Here is a 23,397-nt window from a genome sequence, read left to right on the forward strand (position 1 = left end):
TTCTTAAAATTATTAAAGGCACTGCATAAAATTAATTTCAGGCTATGTAATGAGGCATATGAAATTTAAAATTTTCTGTGTAGACTTGGAAGTATTCTGAAACACGCATATTCCCAAATCTGAAAACTCTGAAGTTAGAAACATGTGTAACACTTTTGAATAAAGGACCAACATATATGTAATTCCAAAGAAAAAGGTGGTGAGTGATGGTGAAATTTTGGCCTCTACATCTATACTCACATAAGTACCCCACCACCCACAGGTACAGATAACATGCACACACAAATTAAATGAAAAATCCCGTCCTCCTCTCATTTTCATCCCCAGTTCGCATAAATAACAGATACACTAGGCCTCCCAACTCTTCCTGGTTATTGTCTTCACCAGCTCCTTGTTAGTCTTGCAGACTTACAGATTTGTATTGACTATTTAATCAACTCCTGTGAATGAGCAATTAGGTGATTTTTAACCTCTTGTCATCTGAATAGTGCTGTGGTAAGATTCATTGGTTTTTTTTTTTTTTTTGAGTGTGTATATATGAGGAAGTATTTCTTTTACAAAGAGAATTACTAGGTCAGTCAATGAGCTTTTAAGATGGTCATAGCCCTGAAGTAGGAATTTTCTGGTATAACCTTCTGAAAAGTGAGGAGACTAGGGATTGAGCGAGTGAAAGAGGGAGAGTGTAATAGGGGATAAAGTGTTTATTCATTGGGTAGAGTTGTCTGAGTGGAGCAAAATAAATGCCCTTTGATATTGACTGAATATGATTGGTGTCAGTGGTTATAGGGAATTGATACTAGGACAAAAAAGGTAGGAGCAGGTAAACATGAAAAATGATTTGCCTTGGGAGTATATCATTTATTAAACTAACAAGACCAATATCTTCTTTGCTGTTGGTAATGTGAGGTGGGGGTAGGCCCTTTCTGTATTGCGATTTCAAGTTATCATACACACATATATATTTACATGGAACTCACGATGATGGAAATCTCTTGTCTGCTTCCTGAGTACTGGGTTTAAAGGCATGTGCCACCATTCCCAGCCTTTGAGTTAGCGTATATCTTTTGGAAAACAAGTTGCTATGGAATTATGGACCAAATGTCTTAAAAATGGTAGTCATTGATTCAGTAATTCTTTATTGCATATGAATTTACTGGCACCCAATACTTTGAATATCATTTACTGGGATGTTATTGAGATTCTAAGAAGAGCTTTTGGAGCCTTTAGAGACAGAAATTTTTGATGTGTATTATTTATAAAGTGGAACATAAAATGTGTGCTACCAATTGAGCAAAGAAAATGCATCTGAAAGCTAATAGTATGAGGATTTTAGATTCAGTTTACTTTTCTATTTATATTTTACATAAAACATTTATGTATATTTATTTTTATTTTTATTAAGATATATGATACATATTACTAAGTAAATATAAAATGTATAAAATATTTTCTCTTTCAACAGTACATATTTGGCATTTCTAATTATCAATTCCTAATTTGTTATTTATGTGATTGTAGAGACTTGGGAGTGTCATAAAAAGTTTTATAACAACAACAACAACAAAAACAAAGTCATTGGTTTCAAATCATTTTGAAGCTAGTCATGGTCGTGGATGTCTGTATCCCAGCACTAAGGTAGAAGCAGGTGGGTGTTTGAGTTTGAGGTCAGCTAGAGGTGCGTTCATCCCGTGTGGGAACAACAGGAACAGCAAGATCAAACAAACAGCAACGGCAACAACAGAATAAAGGAAACAGAGCGGACTCAGGGCTATTGCTCAGCAGATCTACAACTGACTAGACTCAGATTGAAAATTGTAGAGATGAAATCTGTTGAAATTGCTGTAATTTGGTCTGTGTTTACATTTCAGTGGTCTCATTGTTCCTGAGAGAGATGGCAATGAGACAGCCCCAGAGGTCACTGTCACTTCAGGTTATGCACTGCTGCATTTTTTCAGTGATGCTGCTTACAATCTGACTGGATTTAATATCACTTACAAGTAAGATCTTTAGATTTAATATTTGTGATATTATTCAAAAGACTTAATGTTAGTATATTGGGGGTCTTACAGCAAGTCAGATACCTTGCTAAATATTAATATGGACTTTCTTATTTCAATTTTTTTTAAGTATTCAGTGAGAGGTAGGCACTGCTTTTCTTCCCATTTTATAATTGAAGAAACAGGAACTAAAAGGGTAAATAAATGTCAGCCCCAGTGCTGGGACCACAGTTTCTCGATCTTGTTTCTGAGCATCTACTGGAAGAGAGGGGCATTCTTCCTGTTTCTGGAAGAAAACGTCAGGGGTTTTGTTATGTAATTTAACAAAAACTAGTAATGTCTCAGTAATAATTAGTAGTAGAAGTAATCTATATTCTTAAACTATTATGATAGACTACTAATGTACTCCTTTAAAAAGTCTGAATTATATCATTTCAAAGTGTATCAATACTGTAATCTTAAGTCATGTTATGAGACAGAGTTAAACTCATCATGAAGTTAACTGCTCTTCTCCATCTGAAATGAGTTGATAAAAGTTACTAAAGATCTTTAACTACATACATCACTGGACAGTAATCTTAAATTCTATTAATTCTCAGAGACTTTACAGAGAACTCTGTACCATGAACATATTGGCGGTTCATTGGATCCCTTTCCTTCCACCATTTCCCAGCACAAACTTGGCACTTTTGTAGAACTCATTACTAATGAGCTACCAGGAAGAGAAGGATCCTGGTTCCCAGCCTAGAGCTAAGTCTGAGTGATTTTGTACAAATCTCTTTTGTTGTGTAACTTCTCTAACTTTCTGAGTTATTTATTCTTACCTTCTTCATATGTGAATCCAGCAGGATTGATTGATTTCATTACTTGAACATGGGCGTTAGGTACACAGAGCTCAGTGAGCACACACGGGCTAAATTATAAGTCCATAGTTATATTCATGAATGAGCTGAAGGCAGTCATACTCTTAAACTGTGTAGGAGGAGGCTCTGATTACAGTTGAAGTATTGCTTTCATTGACCTATTTTCTTCTATCTTTGTAGTTTTGACATGTGTCCGAATAATTGCTCAGGCCGAGGAGAATGTAAGAGCAGTAACAGCAGCAATACTGTTGAGTGTGAATGTTCTGAAAACTGGAAAGGGGAATCGTGTGACATTCCCCATTGTACAGACAACTGTGGGTTTCCTCACCGAGGCATCTGTAATGCAAGTGACGTGAGAGGGTGTTCCTGCTCCCCGCACTGGCAGGGTAGGAGTTGCCTTTTCACTGTCCTTCCAGTCACAGAAAGTTCTAGTGTAGTGAATGGAAGGGAAGGGAGCTTATTTTATCAGCTGTGTATTTTATGTTAATCATGTATCAGGTGGCATTTAAACATTTACCTCCCTTTATCCAGATTCTTTAAATTTTGCAACTATGTGGTTGTTATTGATATTCTTAGAATTGTGAGAAGGTTTAACATGCCCTTTGCAACTCATTCATGGAAGTAGGGAACATGGTCTTATGTTAGAGGGGTAGAGAATCAAGCTGAGAGATAGGCAAAAGCTCATCTCTTTCATCTATTCAGCTCCTGAATAGATAGGTTGGGGTCTGTCATATTTTAACCATAAGGTCTTTTCCACTTGAATTGATATCCACTTGGTCTGCCCTTCCCCCTAAGAGCTGCTTAAGCAAGATTTTTACTGAATATTGCCAAGTCATCAGAAAATGTGATATTAAATTTTATTAGGGAGTGATTGTTTTTGATCAGTATTTTGAGTAAATTAAAAACACCAGTTAGGTGCTAAAGAGATGGTTTATTGGTTAAGAGCACTGGCTGCTCTTGTAGAGGACCCGGGTTTGATTCCCAGCATTCACATAGCAGCTTACAACTTCTGTAACTCCAGTTCCTGGGGATCCAATGCCTTTTTCTTGCCTCAGGCAAGTGGGGTGCATAGGCATACATACAAGGAAAACACCCATACATGTAAAAAAATTTAAAACCCCTCAAGTTAAAGATATTTGATACTTAATTGCTAAAGGAAACACTATTTTACATTTTCTGCATTTAGATTAGAACTTGGGATACTATAAAGTTTCAGACCACATTTTGTGAAGCTATTTGTTTTTGTGTGTTTTCAATTAGGTCCTGGATGTTCAATTCCTGTGCCAGCTAACCAGTCTTTCTGGATTCGAGAAGAATATTCCGATTTCAAGCTCCCCAGAGCCTCTCATAAAGCTGTGGTCAATGGGAATATAATGTGGGTTGTTGGTGGATATATGTTCAACCACTCAGATTACAGCATGGTTTTAGCGTAAGTGGCTGTATAATTCAAACGTTTTATTTTTATTACTGTGTGTACACATGATGGGGATGGTGGTGAAAGTATGTGTGCCATGGTGTGCAAGTGGAGATCAAAAGACAGCTTTGTGGAGCTGGGTTTCTTCTTTCATTTTTATGAGTTTGGGGTATTTAGTGCAGGTTGCCAGACTTGAAATGCTTTACCCCCTGAGCCATCTCACCAGCTCTGTAAATGGTTTTAAACAGTTTTGCAAGAAGCTTATGTTTCTACTCTGAAAAACTATGGTGTGAAAATAACAAGAAATCATAAGTAAAGTACTAAGGCAAATCTGTTTAAAATTCGATAGTAGTCTTCTAAACTTTATTTTATGTATGTTGATGTCTTAGTTAGGGTTTCTGTTGCCCATGTATCTTAAACTTACTGTTGAGGATATTGGCAATTTGGAAATACTGATAGATACAAGGGGGGAAAAAGTCCTAAGGAGATTACTTAGGATGTAGCCCAGTGATTGGCTCTTACCTTGCACATATAAGACCTGGGGTTATATATCTAGCATCTCAAAAAGAATAAAAAAAATTCTTTGAAGCAAGGTCATCCAGAAAAAAGCTTGTATTCTTTCTTTAGTCCAAAGATTTAGGAAGACAGATACCACAAAAATCTAGCTCTGGCCTCATTGTGGCCCATAAAGTCTAAATGGAGAGTCTGGATGTCCATCCTCACCAGGATTTAGTGAGTTACCCCAGTAATGGCAGTCATAAGTTGATCTTCACCCCCCTGGAGTGGTGTCAGAGAAGGCCTGCCAAAACAAAAGTTATAGACTCTCACACCACAATATGCAGAATTTGCTTTGTCAAGAGCCAATACAATCTCAATTTGAATGAGAAAAAAGTAGTTAAAGAGACAGTGACATTGGGGTGACACACATTAGAATTATCTGACAAGGAATTTAAAGGCAGCCATCTTGAAAATACTATAACGAACAGCTGCACATATACAAAACAAATGAAAGAATAGAAAATCTCATTAAAAACATAAGAGGACATACAGAATATGAGAGGCCAGGTTTAGGTCATTGATCCACAGGCCTGATGACCCAGTAGATCCCCAGGACCCATGGATAGAAGAAAGAATAGACTCACCAAAGTTGTTGTCTGACTGTCATCTGTGTGCCTTGGCAAATATATGCCCTTGCCCCAAATAATGTTATAATAACAAAAAAGAGTATGAACTGGAGGGGCTATAAGGATGGCTGAGCTGTTAAGAGCTGCTGACAGCCACCTGGGACTTCAGTTTATAGTATCTAACCCCCTCTTGTGGCCTCTTCGGGCACTGCATGGATATGGTAAACAGACACATGCAGCAAAACACCTGTATATGCAAAATAAAAAGAAAGGTTAAAGACAAACGATTATAACTTGAAGACAGCTCATTTTGCCAGCACCAAATCAGCCTCTTTGGAATGCTTCCATTTCATGAAAAACACCAATTCTCCATTGCTGTCTGTTGTACAAAGTATTGGTTGAGGATCGAGATCTGGAGCAAAGAAAGCCTCTTAGTTTGTCAAGAGCATCTCTTTTTTTTCTTTGTTTTGTTATTATCAGGGTCACTGTCACATAAAGAGTTCCCTTTGTACCATCCTTTCCTTTGCCATCCTTTGCAATTAAGAAATGCTCCAGTGAACTCAGGACTCTCAGTTGCCTTCCCATCATTACACATGATCCAGACCCTGCGTCTTCAGTTTTTTAACCCTTTCTATTCTGTTTCTTCTCATGGTTTGAAGTCTGTTTTTATTTGGGGGCATATTTTAAAACAAAATTGGAGGAGTTCACTGCTCCAGACATGACCTGCATCTCTGGACTGTGTACCTCAGCTCAGCCACGTCGCTCCTTGCTTCTTGTTCTTACTGTTGTAAAGATTTGTTTTTATTTTTATGTGCATGGGTGTTTACCTGCATGTATGTCTGTGAACCAGGTCTTGTTGTAATTGGAGTTTTTCTGTACTTGGGCAAGTCTTTGAGATTGTTTCTTACCTATAATGTGAAGAATGGGAAGATGAGGAATAGGCTACTTAATTTATAGCTTCCTTTTCTCACTTGATCTTATCAGCCTTATACCCCAAATATGAAACAACCCCACCCTCCCAAAGTGTGAAGATTAGAAGAAACTTATTTATTTACTATTTTTTATCTTTGGTTTTTTGAGGCAGGGTATCTCTGTGGCTTTGGAGGCTGTCCTGGAACTAGCTCTTGTAGACCAGGCTGATCTCGAACTCACAGAGATCTGTCTGCCTCTGCCTCCCGAGTGCTGGGATTAAAGGGGTGTGCCACTACTGCCCAGCTTAGAAGAAACTAATACTACATTTATTTTATATTCACACATAAAAGAATTTGCAAACCTATTTCCTGTTTCCTATGTATACTCTCCTTGGTAAGCCCATACATGTATTTTAGAATAAAACAAGCTTTCCCTAAATGACTATCACTTTGAAAGGTATTTCTCTTGTAGGATTTATTTTAATTTTTGAGTATGTGTCTCTGTAAGCCAGTGCCATGTACATTCAGGTGCCTTTAGAGGCCAGTAGAAGGTGTTGGATCCATTTGAGGTGGAGTTACCAGCAACTGCAACATAGGTGCTGAGAACCGAACTTGGTCCTGTAGAAAAGCAGCAAGCACACTTAACACCCAAGATATCTCTCCAGTCCATGCTGGATGTTGCTTTCAGTTCACAGAGGTTGCCTTTAACTCCTCAGGTCTATCTATATCCAGTTGTCACTGGTTCTCACCCTTGTGTATGTTTATGTCATGAAGCCACAAGAAGAGGCTTGACTGAAACTTGCTAACAGTATGAATCACAGAAATTGCATCCTATCATTTCTGCTTTACAGTGGTTAGAAGCAAGTCATTCATTCTGCTTTATGTGGGTGTGAACACCAGGAAGCAGAAGGATAGGGAATGTCATGGGTACTACTAAAGTATCTAACTATTGTGGTATATTGTCAGGTCTTACTGGCACTATCTTTAACATCTGCCCTAAATGTAGAGCAGAATGTGATGGCATGTGCTTGTCCTCAGTCCCAGAACTCAGGTTGCAGAGGCAGGAAGGTTGTGATTTTGAGGCCAGGATAGGTACATACACAGATCCTGTCCCAAAAATAAACAAACATACAAATAAACAACCTGACTACCCTCACTACTAATGCTGCTTCCATGAATAGAAAAGGTGCAATTAAACTTGTGAAATGATTTTTCTTTCTTTTTTAGCACTAGATTTTTGTAAGAGCCATATGTGTCATTTGTGTGCATTTTCCTTCCCTTTGTGTGCATGTATGTTCCCATGTGGAAGCCAGAAGTCACTGTTGAGTGTCTTCCTTAATTGTTCTCCACTTTATTGTTTGTGACAGGATTACTCAATAAATCTAGTGCTCGGTGATTCATTCAGCAAACCCTGGGGATCTTCCTGCCTCTGCCTCCACAGTGTTACAAGCATAATCTAAATTTGTGTGACAAGCACTTTACTGAGCCATGTCTTCAGGTTCTCATCCCCCTTTTCTTTTTTCTCATTCGCTTTCCTTCCTTCCTTCTCTTTTCTTCCCTCCCTCCCTCCCTCCCTCCCTCCCTCCCTCCCTCCTTAAGATTTGTTTGAGTGTTTTGCCTACACACACACACACACACACACACACACACACACAAATAAATATATGTGTACACACAGACACGTACGCACGCAAGCAAGCAAGCAATGCCAGAAGAAGATGTTGAATGCCCCGAAACTGAAGTTCGAGACAACCATGAGCCTGTTATGTGGGAACTGAATCCAGGTCCTCTGAAAGATCTGCAAAGGCTCTTACCTGTGATCCATCTCCCTAGCCCATGTTTCTCTCTTGAAGCAAGAAACTAGGAATCATTTTGATACTTGCCTTTACAACCTTCCTTTGTAACTTCATATCAATTTTCAACAATAGAATTCTGTCAGATTTATGTTTCTGTAGCTTTTAATTCAGTTGTAAAGATGAGTGGGATTATATTTCAAAATTGCAAATCCCATCATTTACTATATTCTTAAAAGCCATTGTTAGCCAGGCTTTATTGTGTGTTACAGCTCTGAGGGGGAAGGTTTCCCCAATACAAGTGTTACAGCTCTGCTCTGGGAGAGGGGAGATTTTTTCCAATGCAAGGGTTATAGCTCTGAAGGGAAAGCTATCCTTGTAGCTGGGAGCCAAGGAATACCCCAAAGTCACACAGCACAATAAACCTCACAGAAGAGATTTATTGGGAAAGAAAAATCCAGGACTGTGGCCACCTCTACTTGGGAGAGAAGTTACAGAGAACTGAACAGAAGACAGGGTTTAAATAAATTTCTTGGGAAGGAGCTTTCTAGTATGGGGATTAGTGAGATTTCAAATCCTGAGCTTGGGACAAGCCCAGGGATTGTTAGGATTTCAAGCTCAGGGATTGGTAGGTCTTCAAGTCTGAACTTGGACGTTTTACTCTGTAGGGTGGAGCTTGACCACTTGTGTCTGTAGGGGCTATGTTTAGCCATTACTGCCAGGGTGGAGCCTGGCTGTTGGAGGTCCTCAGGAGTAGGGCCTGGCCACCCAAAAACCTTGAGGAGCTTACAGGTTGTGCATGCCTATATACCCAAGATTCTGGAAGCTCAGTTAGGAGGATAGTGAATTAGGAGCCAACCTGAGCTAAAACCAAATACAAAAGCCATACACACATAGAAAAAGCCCCTCGTTAATACTGCCCCATTAGATATAATTATCTGTATATCACCATTTAACCACTGTTTACCTTCCCATGTTCCATTTCTTTCTTTCTTGCCTTTGTCCTCTGTGCTGCTGTAAGTCTTTCTTTGCTCATGAAGCACCATGTGCATCCTGACTCCAAGGGCTTTTGTACCAGTGTTCCCTCTGTCTAGACGTCCTGATACAGTGCCTGAGGACTGGTTTCTTCTCACTCTTTACAGCTCAATCTAATTGTCTCACCAAGAGAACTTTCCTAACCCTTTGGTTTAGACAGGTTCTCCCTGTTGTTGTTTTTCATAGTTCTAAATTCCTTTTAAGCACTGCTGTCAGCATTTTCTCAGTGAGTAGACCAAATTTGACAAAGTTCTTGATCTTTTAGGATAAAGGGACACATAATTGTGTAGGAAACCTGGGGTGGTTTGGTACTTTCTGTTGGAGGTATATCCATCCTCTGAAGGACCTTTGCTTAGATTTGTTAGTGGTCAAACTCTGTTAGTGGGTTGCCCAGCCATTGTAGGAGGATAGAGTAGTCCAATAGTGATGGGAATGAAAGGGCATTTAAGGTGTAGACCACATGGTATCAATATGGGATAGGCCAGAGATGGCAAACTCTGGATATCTGAGGAACCATGAGCCAGGTACAGATGGCTGACACTGAATATCTGGGAATTTGGAATGAACAGTGATAAAAATCTGTTGTATAACTGTTTCTGGACAAATGTTACTTTTATGTGAATTTTGTATAAATAATGTCTTTAAGATCAGAGGCAAATGATTTTTTTCCCAGACTGAATAAAGTATGTCACATCTATTTGTGACTCCTTAAAATTTCTTTAGCCTCCTGGCTTCCCGAGACTGCTTTCCTGACTTCAGATCTTGACCTCACAGATGGTCACTGGGTTGTCAGCCATGGGGGGAAGCTTGTGAGGGAGATGGCTGAGCTAAGGAGAACACTTGTTTCAGATTCCTGCATTCCTGTGCATATGTGTATAGAAGGACACAGGTCTACAGGCTTACAGCTATCACTAGAGACACCAGAACTGTTAAACACATGGACTTTTTTCTTCAGTGGAAGAAATTGACCCCCGATCACCCAGAAGGCTGGAGTGGATGCTGTTTCATAACCGGTGATCTTTTGCTATTTACGGAGCCAGCCCTCACTCCCCCAGACTCCCGAGCATTGTTTCCGTCAGCATAACCCATCCCCGTGAAGGAAGTTCATGCACTTTGTAAAAGAGTTTGCCATGAGGCTTCCTACAAACCCTGTTCCCTAGGTTCTTACCCTGAGCATCGTTTCTCAGTCAGTAGAACCCATTCTGGGGGAAGAGGTCATGGGTGCATTGCAAAGGACATAGACCTTGTAAGGGAGTTTAGATGTGGTCATGCTATAAGTTGTTGTGATAATTGTCACCTGCCCTGCTAAGTCATGCTGAACTGAGTTTTCCTTTTTGTCTCTCGAGGTTCATTTCTCTGCCAGCTATAATGCTAGAAGGAACCCCCATATAGGTGCTTGTCTAGATCTGAGAACTAATTGTTTAATATTCCTAAGAACAATTTATTTGGTCTTTAGAATTCCTTATGCTGTGTTTCATTCACACTGTCCTTTTTTAAAAATTTTTTTATTAGAAACAAGCTTGCTTCACATGTCAATCCTAGCTCCCTCACCTTCCTCTTCTCCCCGGCCCCCCGCCAGACCCCCCATCCCCCCACCCAATCCCCACTCCACCCCCCCCAGGGAGGGTGAGGCCCTCCATGGGGGACCTCTAAAGTCTGTCATATCATTCACGGCAGGGCCTATGCCCTTACCTATGTGTTCGGGTTAAGACAGCATCCCTCAGTGTAGAATGGGATCCCAAAGTCCATTTGTATGTCAGGGATAAATAGTGATCTACTACCCCAAACCCCATAGATTGTGGAGGCCTTCTCACTGACACCCAAATTTAGGGGGTCTGGATCAACCCAATACTGGCCTCTCAGCCATCAGACTGGGGTCTGTGAGCTCCCCTTGTTCACATCATCAGTTTCTGTGGACTACGCCAGCTCATCATTCTTCCCTCTCTGCAGCTGGGTTCCAGGAGTTCAGTTTAGTGTTTAGCTGTGGGTGCCTGCCTCTGCTTCCATTGTCCTCTAGATGAAGGCTCTAGGATGGCATATAAGGTAGTCATCAATCTCATTATCAGAGAAGGGCATTTAAGGTAGCCTCTCCACTATTGCTTAGTTTGCCTGTTGGTGTCATCCTTGTAGATCTCTGGAGATCTCACTAGTGCCAGATCTTTCCTCAAACCTATAATGACTCCCTCTATTATGGTATCTCTTATCCTGCTCTCCTCTATTCTTCCCCCAACTCAACCTTCCTGCTCCCCCATTTCCTCCTCTCTCCTCTCCTCCCCCTCTTTATTTTCCAGCTCCCTCTCCCCTCCCCCCATGCTCCCAATCCTCTCAGGAGATCCTGTCCCATTCCCCTTCTCTGGGGTACTGTGCATATCTCTCTTGGGGTCCTCCCTGTTTCCTAGACTCTCTGGCAGTGGGATTGTAGGCTGGCACTATCCTGATCCATGTCTAAAATCCATATATGAGTGAGTACATACCATGTTTGTCTTTTTGTGACTGGGTTACCTCACTCAAGATGGTTTCTTCTAGTGCCATCCATTTGCCTGCAAATTTCAAGATTCCATTGTTTTTTTCCACTGAGTAGTGCTCCATTGTGTAAATTTCTCTATCCACTCTTCAGTTTAAGAGCATCTAGGTTGCTTCCAGGTTATGGCTATTACAAATAATGCTGCTATGAACATAGTGGAACAGACATTCTTGTTGAATGAATGTGCATCTTTTGGGTATATGCCTAAGAGTGGAATTGCTGGGTCTTGTGGAAAACTGATTCCCATTTTCCTGAGGAATCTCCATACTGATTTCCAAAGTGGCTGTACGAATTGGCACTCCCGCCAGCAGTGGAGGAGTGTTCCTCTTTCTCTACATCCTCTCCAGCATTAACTGTCATTGGTGTTTTTGATATTAGCCATTCTGACAAGAGTAAGATGGTATCTCAGAGTTGTTTTGATTTGCATTTCCCTAATGGCTAAGGATGTTGAGCATTTTCTTAAGTGCCTCTTCAGCCATTTTAGACTCCTCTATTGAGACTTCTCTATTTAGTTCTGTATCCCACTTTTTAATGGGATCTTTTAGTGTTTTGGGGACTTGCTTCTTGAGTTCTTTGTAAATTTTGTAGATCAGTCCTCTATCAGATGTGGGGTTAGTGAATATCTTTTCACAATCTGTGGGTTGCCTTTTTGTCTTGCTGACTGTGTCCTTTGCTTTACAGAATCTTCTCAATTTCAGAAGGTCCTGTTTATTTATGGTCAATCTTAGTGACTGTGCTACTGGAGGTGTGTTCAGGAAGTGTTCTCGTATACCAATTCGTTCAAGGGTGCCTCCCCTTTCTCTTCTAACAGGTTCAATGTGGCTAGGAATATTTGCTTTGTTTGTGCTGTGAAGAAAAAAGGTAGCCTATTTTCCAAGTATCTTTTGGGGGTTTGCCTTACCTAGATGCTGGGACATGTCAGCACTTAAATGTCTTGACAAGCTGTTAGCTGACATGCTGACAGAGTAGGAACAAAATGCGCTAAGATACAGATTTAGGGCAGGGCATTGGTGGCGCACTCCTTTAATCCCAGCACTCAGGAGGCAGAGGCAGGCAGATCTCTGTGAGTTCTGAAGCCATCCTGGTCTACAGAGTGAGTGCCAGGACAGGCTCCAAAGCAATACAGAGAAATTCTGTATCGAAAAACAAAAACAAACAAAAAATACAGATTAAGGACCTCCACATTGTGATGGGGCACATTTGGAAACTTCTGTATTTCCTCTATTTTTCTGGCCTCTCAAGGTTTCAAACATGTGGTTTCAAACCTATAAAGTTCTCAAAAATACTATCCAGTAAGAATTCTACAAAAGTGTTACACTGCTTTTCAGTGTACTTCTCATGTCCTTATTTATAAATATGTCTAACATGCTATATGAGTTCAAGGGTTTGATTCAGTTTGCAAAGAGATTTCACATCTCTGTAGACTTTTTGTATCCATTAAATTTATGGATTCAAACAATCTTACCTCCTCTCTTTTATTAATTTAATTTTTTCATTTATTTTATATCCCAACCGCAATTTTCTCTCCCTCCTCTACTCCCTCCTCCTAACTCCTGCTTCTCCTCTGCCCTCCCTCCCAAATCTACTCCTTTGTTTCTGTTCAGAGAAAACAGGCCTCCCATAGGTGTCAACAAAGCATGGCATATCAAGTTGAGTTGAACTAAGCTCCTCCCTTTGTATTAGGCTGGTTGAGGCAACCCAGTATGAGGAATAGGTACCCAAAAGCCAGCTCAAGCATTAGGGTCAAGCTCTGATCCCACTGATAGGAGTCCCACAAATAGGTCAAGCTATACAACTGTCACACATATGTAGAAAGCCTAGGATGGTCCCATGTAGGCTCCCTAGTTATGGGTCCAGAGTCTGTGAGCTCCTATAAACCCAGGTTAGTTGTTTCTGTGGGTTCCCTTGACCTCCCTGGCTTGTACAATTCTTCCTCCCTCTCTTCAACAGGATTCCGGGAGCTTGACCCAGTGCTTGACTGTGGATCTCTGCATTTGTTTCAGTCAGTTACTGGATGAAGTCTCTCTGATGACAATTAGGATAATCACCAATCTGATTATAAGAGATGGCCTGTTCAGGCATCCTCTCCACTATTGCTAGGAGTCTTAGCTGGGGTCATCCTTGTGGATTCCTGGGATGCCAGTTTTCTCTCTAACCCCAAAGTACTCCCCCCATCAAGACATCTCTTTCATTCTCTCCCCTTCCATCCTGTCCCAACCTGATACCTTATGTTCTCACCCCCTGCTCCCACCCCAGTTTTCCCAGGAGATCTCTTCTATTTCCTCTTCTCAGGGAAACCCATGCATTTGAGCCCTCATTATTTAGCCTCTCTGGGTCTGTGGAGTGCAGCCTAGTTATCCTTTACAGCTAATATCCACTTATGAGTGAGTACATACCATGTTTGTCTTTCTGGGTCTGGGTTACCTTACTCAGGATGATTTTTTTCCAGCTCCATCCATTTGCCTGCAAATAATACTCCACTGTGTAAGTATACCACATTTTCTTTATAAGTTCTATGGTTGAGGGGCATTTAGGTTGCTTTCAGGTTCTGGCTATTATGAATTATGGTGCTATGAACATAGTTGGGCAAGTATCCTTGTGGTATGATTGAGCATCCTTTGGGTATATGCCCAAGAGTCGTATTGCTGGGTTTTGAGGTAGATTGATTCCCAGTTTTCTGAGAAACCACCATATCAATTTCTAAAGTGACTGTAAAAGTTTACAGTCCCACCAGCAATGGAGAAGTGTTCCCTTACTCTACATCCTCTCCAACATAAGTTGTTACTAGTGTTTTTCATCTTGGCCATTCTGACAGGTAAGATGGTATCTGAGTCATTTTGATTTCCATTTCCCTAATGGCTAAGGATAATGAACAATTCTTTAAGTGTATCTTGGCCATTTGAGATTCTTCTGTTGATAATTCTCTGTTTAGATCAGTACCCCATGTTTTAATTGGATTATTTGGTATTTTGATGCTTAGTTTGATGAGTTCTTTATATATTTTGGAGGTCAGTCCTCTGTCAGATGTGGGATTACTGAAGATCTTTTCCCATTCTGCAGACTGCCGTTTTGTCTTATTGACAGTGTAGTGTCCTTTGCCTTACAGGAGCTTTTCAGTTTCAGGAGGTCCCATTTATTAATTGTCGATCTCAGTGTCTGCTACTGGTGTTATGTTCAGTAAGTAGTTGTTAGTATTCAGACATCTGTACTGGCCTGTCCTTGGGGTTCTGACAGGATATGCTCTTAGCTGCAGCCACCTGTGCATATTCACTGTGTTCCCTTTTAAAAGGGCCCTGCCCACCTCCCATCCTTCTCTCTCTCTTTCCCTCTCTCTCCTTCCCTCTCTCTTCCCCTTCTCTCTGTTACCTCCCTTTTTTTCTCAACCCCTTTTCCCCTCTCCTGTTGCTCCTGTTCCCAGAGTTAGATCTCTCCCCCTTTCCCCTTTTTATGATCCCTTCCCCTAATTAAAAAACAAACAAACAAACAAACAAAACCCTCTGCTTGAACCCTGTCTCATGATGTCTTTTCACCCCACTTTTTAAAAATTACAACAGCAGTCTCCTGTACCAGTGCATTCATGCCTACTTCTTACTTTATCTTCTATCAGGTTCAGTGTAACTGGATTTATGTTGAAGTCTTTGATCCACTTTGACTTGACTTTTGTGCATGGTGATAGATATGGATCTATCTGTGTTTTTCTACATGCTGACATCCTGTTATGCCAGCACCATTGTTGAATATGCTTTCTTTTTTTCCATTGTATAATTTTGGCTTCTTTGTTCAAAATCACATGTTCATAAGTGTTCGGATTGGTCAGGGTCTTCGATTCAATTCCATTGATCCACCTGTATGTTTTTAGGTTAGTACCATACTGTTTTTATTATTATTGCTCTATAGTAGATCTTGAAATCAGGGATAGTGATACCTCTGGAAGTTCCTGGATTTTTTGTTTTTTCCATATGAAATTGAGTATTGTTCTTTTGAGGTCTGAAAGTTTGATTGGGATTGCATTAAATTTGTAGATGGCTTTTGATAAGATTACCATTTTTACTATGTTAATCCTATTGATGCATGAACATGGGATATCTTTCCATCTTCTCATATCTTCTCCAATTTCTTCAAAGACTTAAAGTTCTTGTCATACAGGTCTTTCACTTTTTTTTGTTAGAATCACTCCAAGATACTTTATATTATTTGTGGCTATTGTAAAGAGTGCTATTTTCCTGATTACTTTCTCAGCCCAGTAATCATTTGTATATGGGAAAACTACTGACTTTTTTGAAGGTGTTTATCAGCTGTAGGAGTACCCTGGTAGAATTTTTGGGGTCACTTATGCATACTATCATATCATCTGCAAAAAGCAAAAGTTTGACCTTTCAAATTTGTATCCCCTCTGTCTCCTTTTGTTATCTTATTATCCTAGCTTGAACTTTAAGTACTACATTGAATAGATTTGGAGAGCGTGGACAGCCTTATCTTGTTACTGATTTTAATGGAATCACTTTTGAGTTTCTCTCCATTTAATTTTATGTTAGCTATGAGCTTGCTGTATATTGCTTTTATTGTTTAGGTATGTTCCTTGTATCCCTGATTTCTCCTAGACCTTTATCACGAAAAGGGTGTTGGATTTTTCCAAAGGCTTTTTCAGCATCTAATGAGATGATCATGTGGGTTTTTTCTTTCAGTTTGTTTATATGGTAGATTACATTGATAGATTTCATATGTTGAACCGTCCTTGCATCTCTGGGATGAAGCCTACTGATCATGGTGGATGATCTTTTTTTTTTTTTTATGTGTTCTTGGATTTGGTTTGTCAATAGTTTATTGAGTATTTTTTTTTGTTTGGTTTTTACAAGACAGGGTTTCTCTGTATTGTTTTGGAGGCCATCGGTCCAGCCCGGCCTCGAACTCACAGAGATCCGCCTGCCTCTGCCTCCCTAGTGCTGGGATTAAAGGCATGTGCCACCACCACCCGGCTGTTTATTGAGTATTTTTGCATCAATGTTCATGAGGGAAATTGGTCTGTAATTCTCTTTCTTTGTTGAGTCTTTGTGTAATGTGGGTAACTGTAGCATCATAAAAAGAATTTGGCAATGTTCCTTCTGTTTCTATTGTGCGGAGCAATTTGAGGAGTATTGGTATTAGCTCTTCTTTGAAAATTTGGTAGAATTCTGTGCTGAAATCATTTGTCCCTGGGATTTTTTGGTTGGGAGACTTTTAATGATTATTTCTATTTCTTTAGGGATTATAAGTATTTAATTTGTTTATCTGGGTCTTGATTTAATTTTGGTATGTGATACCTATCAAGAAAATTGTCCATTTCTTTTAGATTTTCCATTTTTTTGGGAGTATAGGGTTTTGAAATATGACCTAGTGATTCTCTGGATTTACTCAGCGTCTGTTGCTTTGTCCTTTTGTTTGTCTCTGATTTTGTTAATTTAGATGTTCTCTCTTTGTCTTTTAGTTAGTTTGGATTTAGTTAGTTCAGTTTATTGATTTTCTCAAAGAACCAACTCTTTGTTTCATTGTTTCTTTGCATTGTTCTCTTTGTTTCTATTTTATTGGTTTCAGCCCTGAGTTTGATTATTTCCTGCTGTCTACGCCTACTCCTCCTGGGTATGTTTGCTTCTTTTTGTTCTAGAGTTTCAAGTATACTGTTAAGTCACTAGTGTGAGATTTTTCCAAATTCTTTATGTAGGCACTTAGTACTGTGAATTTTCCTCTTAGCACCGCTTTCCTTGTGTCCCATAAATTTGGGTGTGATGTGCATTCATTTTCATTGAATTCTAGGAAGTTATTAATTTCTTTCTTTATTTCTTCCTTGACCCATTGGTGATTCAGTTGAAAGTTGTTCAGTTTCCATGAGTTTGTATGCTTCCTGTAGTTTGTGTTGTTGTTGAATTCTAACTTTAACCCATGGATTCAATAAGATACAGGGGGTTATTCCAGTTTTTTTTTAATTTGTTGAGATTTGCTTTGTGGCCAGTTTTATAGACGGTTCCATGAGATGCTGAGAAGGTATATTCTTTTGTGTTTGCATGAAATGGTCTGTAGATGTCTGTTAAGTCCATTTGAGTCATATTATCTGTTAGTTCCCTTATTTCTCTGTCAAGCTTCTGTCTGGCAGACCTGTCCATTGTGAAGTGGGGATGTTGGAGTTCGATGTGTGATTTAAGCTTTAGTAATGTTTGTTTTACAAGTATGGATGCCCTTGTGTTTGGGGCATAGATGATCAGAATTGAGACTTCATCTTAATGGATTTTTCCCCTTTGATGAATATACAATGTCCTTCTCCATATTTTTTGATTAATCTTAGTTTGAAATCTATTTTGGTAGATATTAAGATAGCTACACTAGCTTGCTTCTTAGGTCCATTTGATTAGAAAATCTTTTCCCAACCCTTTACTCTGAGGTAATGTCTGCCTTTGAAGTTGAGGTGTGTTTCTTGTATGCAGTAGATGGATGTATCCTATTTTTGTATCTGTTCTGTTAGCTTGTGTCTTTTTATAGGCAAGTTGAGTCCATTGATGTTAAGAGATATTAATGACCAGTGATTGTTAATTCCTGTTTTTTTTAAAAGTGGTGTGTATGTGTGTGTGTGTGTGTGTGTGTGTGTGTTTCCCTTTTTTTGGGTTTTGCTGGTGTAGATTATCTGTTGCCTATGTTTTCGTGGGTACAGGTAACTTCCTTGGGTTAGAGTTTTCCTACTAGTAGTTTTTGTAGGGCTGAATTTGCGGATAGATATGGTTTAAATATGGTTTTGTCATGAAATACCTTGTTTTCTCCATCTATGGTGATTAAACGTTTTGCTGGATATAGTAGTCTTGGCTGGCATTCGTGATCTATTAGTGTCTGCAAGACATCTGTCTTGGCCCTTTTAGAGTCTCCATCGAGAAGGTGGGTATAGTTCTGATAGGTCTGCCTTTATATGTTACTTGGCCTTTTTCCTTTGTAGCTCTTAATATTCTTTCTATATTCTGTATGTTTAGTGTTTTGATTATTATGTGGCAATGGGCTTTTTTTGGGGGGGGGTCCAGTCAGTAAGCTTCTTGTACTTTTACAGGCATGTCCTTCTTTAGGTTGGGAAAGTTTTCTTCTATAATTTATTGAATATATTTTCTGTGCCTTGAGTTGGGATTCTTCTCCTCCTTCTAGTCCTATCATTTTTACATTTGGTCTTTTCATGGTGTCCCAGATTTCCTGTATGTTTTATGTTAGAAATGTTTTAGATTTAACATTTTCTTCAACTGATGAATCTATTTTCCTCTATTGTATCTTCAACACCTAAGATTCTGTCTTCTGTCTTTTATTCTGTTGGTGATGCTTGCATCTGTAGTTCTTGTTTGCTTACCCACATTTTCTATTTCTAGAATTCTCTTGGTTTGTGTTTCCTTTATTGCTTCTATTTTAATTTTCAAGTCTTGAACTGTTTCCTTCACCTGTTTGGTTTTTTTCCCCCTTGGCTTTCTTTAAGGGATTTTTTTTTGTTTGTCTTTTCCTCGATTTCTATAAGGGAATTTTGTTTGTCTTTTCCTCGATTTCTATAAGGGAAATTTTCATTTCCTCTTTAAGGACCTCTATCATTTTCATAAAGTTATTTTTAAGGTCGTTTTCTTGTGCTTCAGCTGTGTTGGAATGTTCAGGGTTTGCTGTTACAGCATCACTGGGTTCTGGTGATCCATGTTCCCTTTCTGGTTTTGAACGTATTCTCACACTGGCATTTACTCATCTGGATTTGGAATGGTTATAAGTCTGGGTGTTGAATGGGTGTTTTGTTCCTTTATTATCTCTCTCTCTCTCTCTTTTTTTCTTCTGGCTTGAATAGCTGAGGGTTCTGGTGACTGGTAGCTCTTCAGGTCCAGTAGGGTGTCTCAGCTGAGGTTTGTGGTAGTTTGGGTTCATCCAGCGTATCCTCCTGTTCTTCTGACTGGTGTGGGCTGTATCTGTGCCTGTTGAATCTGCTGGAGTTTCAGGGAAGGGCTGGCCACAGAGAGGATGATGAGGTGGATGGGGTTGGGTGGCAGAATGGGTCTTGGGAGAAGAGAATCTAATGGGTCCAGCCTGCAGGCAGGTTGCTCATCTGCTGGCCAGCTGGTAGGAACTGCACCAGAGCAGTGGCATTCAACCAGAGCTGGAGGCTGGGCCCAGCTGCCTTGCTGGTGTTGAGATGGGAGAGGGAGGGGCACAGAATGTGCTATGGGGCTCAAGGTCTGGTTACCTCTTTTTCTTAGACAAGGTCTCATTAAGTAGCTCTGGCTGACCTGGAAGTCCCTATGCAGACTAGGCAGGCCCAGAACTCACAGCATTTGTCTTAAAGTAAGGTTAAGCAAATCCAGATCAGTAGAGCAGGCTCGCCCTAACCAGTCACCAACAGGTTTCCCATTGAAAATAGCAAATTCTTCTTGGGGTCATCCTTGGAGTGAGACTGTCTCAAAACCAAAATACCACTTGACAGTGAAATACAACCAGTAAAGAACTGAAGAGCTGAAGAAGTCTTAGTGGAGGACTGTGATGAGGCTGCTTCAGTTTATACACAGACTCCGATCTAAATCACTATGGGATGAATGTTACAAAATGGAATGTCAGTGTTATGAACACGGACACTGTAAGCTGTGAGCAAAACCAGGAGAAGAAATGGGTTGGAAATGTGAATACTAAGGTATTCAACTTCAAAGCAGAGAGCTAATAGATTCTAAAATTAAATAGTATCTACCTTTGAAACGTCAGTTTAGTAAAAGCAGTAAATAGTAATTATCAGTAGGTAATTACTAAAACAAACTGAAATAATTTTCATCTATGTTTAAAATAAATATCCCAAAATATGCAAATTAAATACCAATTTATGTGCTAGTCACTCTTAATAGATGTCTCTCTTTTGTTATATTTGCTTCAGATGGTATGTACTAAGACAGAAGGAAAAGCTCTTAGAAAAAAGGCTAACAAATGCCAGTGCATTCTCCTCTGCCCAGATCAGGAAATAAAAGTTCCCTAGTACAGAGGAAGGCTTCTGCACTGCTGCAGTCACATAGTGCAGGGGGAGGCTTCTGCACTGCTGCAGTCACATAGTGCAGGGGGAGGCTTCTGCACTGCTGCAGTCACATAGTGCAGGGGGAGGCTTCTGCACTGCTGCAGTCACATAGTGCAGGGGGAGGCTTCTGCACTGCTGCAGTCACATAGTGCAGGGGGAGGCTTCTGCACTGCTGCAGTCACATAGTACAGAGGAAGGCTTCTGCACTGCTGCAGAGTCACATAGTGCAGGGGGAGGCTTCTGCACTGCTGTAGGGTCACATAGTGCAGGGGGAGGCTTCTGCACTGCTGCAGAGTCACATAGTGCAGGGGGAGGCTTCTGCACTGCTGCAGTCACATAGTGCAGAGGGAGGCTTCTGCACTGCTGCAGTCACATAGTGCAGGGGGAGGCTTCTGCACTGCTGTAGGGTCACATAGTGCAGGGGGAGGCTTCTGCACTGCTGCAGAGTCACATAGTACAGAGGAAGGCTTCTGCACTGCTGCAGTCACATAGTGCAGGGGGAGGCTTCTGCACTGCTGTAGGGTCACATAGTGCAGAGGAAGGCTTCTGCACTGCTGCAGAGTCACATAGTGCAGGGGGAGGCTTCTGCGCTGCTGTAGGGTCACATAGTGCAGGGGGAGGCTTCTGCACTGCTGTAGGGTCACATAGTGCAGGGGGAGGCTTCTGCACTGCTGCAGAGTCACATAGTGCAGGGGGAGGCTTCTGCACTGCTGCAGAGTCACATAGTGCAGGGGGAGGCTTCTGCACTGCTGCAGGGTCACAGAGACAATCAGAGTCCTATTGTTAGTGTTACTTGCTTTAAATAGATGTAAAAGTGGGGTAGAGCTAGTAATTCATAGTTTTATGTATCTGTTTGCCTATCGTGTAATGCTCTCTAACACCAAGTTTCATCAGCAGACATTATTTTTAGTCTTTATAAAAACTATATTCAGTGCATCGCTCCCTTTCTGCTTCCTGAGTACTGATATTAATGGTGCTCTGTAGATTGCTTCTTTAGCCCAACGTTATTTTACAGATTTATTTTGAGATGTTTCTTGTGTGTTTTGGTGTTATTATTTTATGCAACTGTAATTCATTATTAATCAATTTCAATAGACATTTGTTTCCTTTTTGCTAGCATGTTTTGATAAACCTCTTTCCTATTTTTGTTGCTTTTGTGTGCTGGCATGCAGAGGACAGCTTTTGGGAGTTGGGTTTCTCTTTCCACTATTGGGTTTTAGGGATTGAGCTCAGGTTTTGATGTTTGGAAACAAGTGCCTTTACACAACCTAGCCATCTTACCAGCTCTTGTTTTGGGTTTATTGTTGTTTGGTTGGTCCTCTCTCCTCCCCGCAGAGACAGGATCTCAGTGTAGCCCTGACTGGCCTGGAATTATGTAGGTCCACAGAGATCCATCTGCTTCTGCCTCCTGAGTGTTAGTATTAAAGGCATTCACCACCATGCCAACCCTTGCCCCCCCCATCTTTTCTTTTTGGTGGTGGTGCTAGTGTTTGAATCCAGGACCTTGTAGGTGCCAGGCAACTAACACTCTGCCACTCTCCCAGACCTGTTTAGTGTTTGAAGCAGGGTCTCACACTTGTTCAAGCTGGCTTGGCATTCATTATGTAGCCTATATTGGCCCAGAACTCACTGCAGTCCTCTTGTTTCATCCCTCTGGCACTGGAATTGCAGCCACAGCCATAGTGCCCCACAATAAATCTAGTCTTACATTCTTTTATTTTTATGTATGTGTATTAGTTTCTACGTGTATGAAACCTGAATGCAGTTGCTGTTGGAGCCAGAAGAAGGCGTGAGAACCTTTGGAGCTATAGTTATAGGCAGTTATGAGCTGCCCAGTGTGGGTGCTGAGAACTGAACCTCACTCTTCTGGAGCAAGTGCTCTTAGCCCCAGAGCCATCCCTCCAATCCCACTTTTTTTAAAAATAAACTTAGATTATCTGGGTAAACTTAAGTTAAAAAAAAACAGTGGCATTGGTTCTCTTTGTGCTTTGATTTCTTTTAATTTTTATAAAAATTAAAACTAATGTTTTAAAAAATAATCTTCTGCCCCTTTGGATAGCTCTATTTTGTCAGTCTTCTGTCTATAAATATATAGAAAGATGTTTCTAATAATGTTTCCTTACTGTTAGTATTTATTTCTGGTGATGGAGTGTCAAGTCATCCTTGAAATTTTTAGTTTTTTTTATTGTATTGGTTGTATTTTTCATGAGCATGTATGCATTTTATAATAGAAATAGGGTGATTGTCTTAGTTACTCTTCTATTGCTATGGTAAAACACCATAACCAAGGTTATGGCTGAAGAAAGCATTTAATTGAGCTTTTAGAGGATTAAAGTCTGTGGTGTAGAATAAAGGCATGGTGGCAAGAACAACTGAAAGCTCACATCTTGACTCAAAAGAAGGCAGTAGAGAGAGCACACTGGCAAAGTCTTGAAACCTCAAAGCCCACTCCCAGCGACACCTCCTCCAACAAGGCCACACCTCTTAATACTTCCCAACAGTTCACCAACTGGAGATGAAGTATTCAAATGTGTGAACCTATGGGAGCCATTTTCAAACCACCACAGTGGATTTTCTTTTTTAAAATAATGACTATTTTAATTGATTGTTTTTATTCAGTAATATATGAATAATCATGAGCTGCAAGGCAGGACTATAACTGTGGTGGGGGTGGGGGTGCACCCAAGTATATTGAGTCTGTGAACTAG

At 40.3% G+C, this 23,397-nt stretch overlaps 1 protein-coding gene across 3 annotated transcripts in view; it reads left to right on the plus strand.

The window, feature by feature from the left end:
* The window catches only part of Atrn (attractin), a 143,235-nt gene that overhangs the window by 32,796 nt on the left and 87,042 nt on the right, over positions 1-23,397 (plus strand). For all 3 annotated transcript variants that reach the window (XM_040744839.1, XM_040744838.1, NM_001281636.1), the window contains 3 exon segments: positions 1,869-1,997; positions 3,041-3,246; positions 4,121-4,289. In XM_040744839.1, the coding sequence (XP_040600773.1) occupies positions 1,869-1,997; positions 3,041-3,246; positions 4,121-4,289 (504 nt within the window).

This window comes from Mesocricetus auratus, unplaced genomic scaffold (genome assembly GCF_017639785.1).
Source record: "Mesocricetus auratus isolate SY011 unplaced genomic scaffold, BCM_Maur_2.0 Super-Scaffold_100004, whole genome shotgun sequence".
In the NCBI taxonomy this organism is placed as follows: Eukaryota; Metazoa; Chordata; class Mammalia; order Rodentia; family Cricetidae; genus Mesocricetus; species Mesocricetus auratus.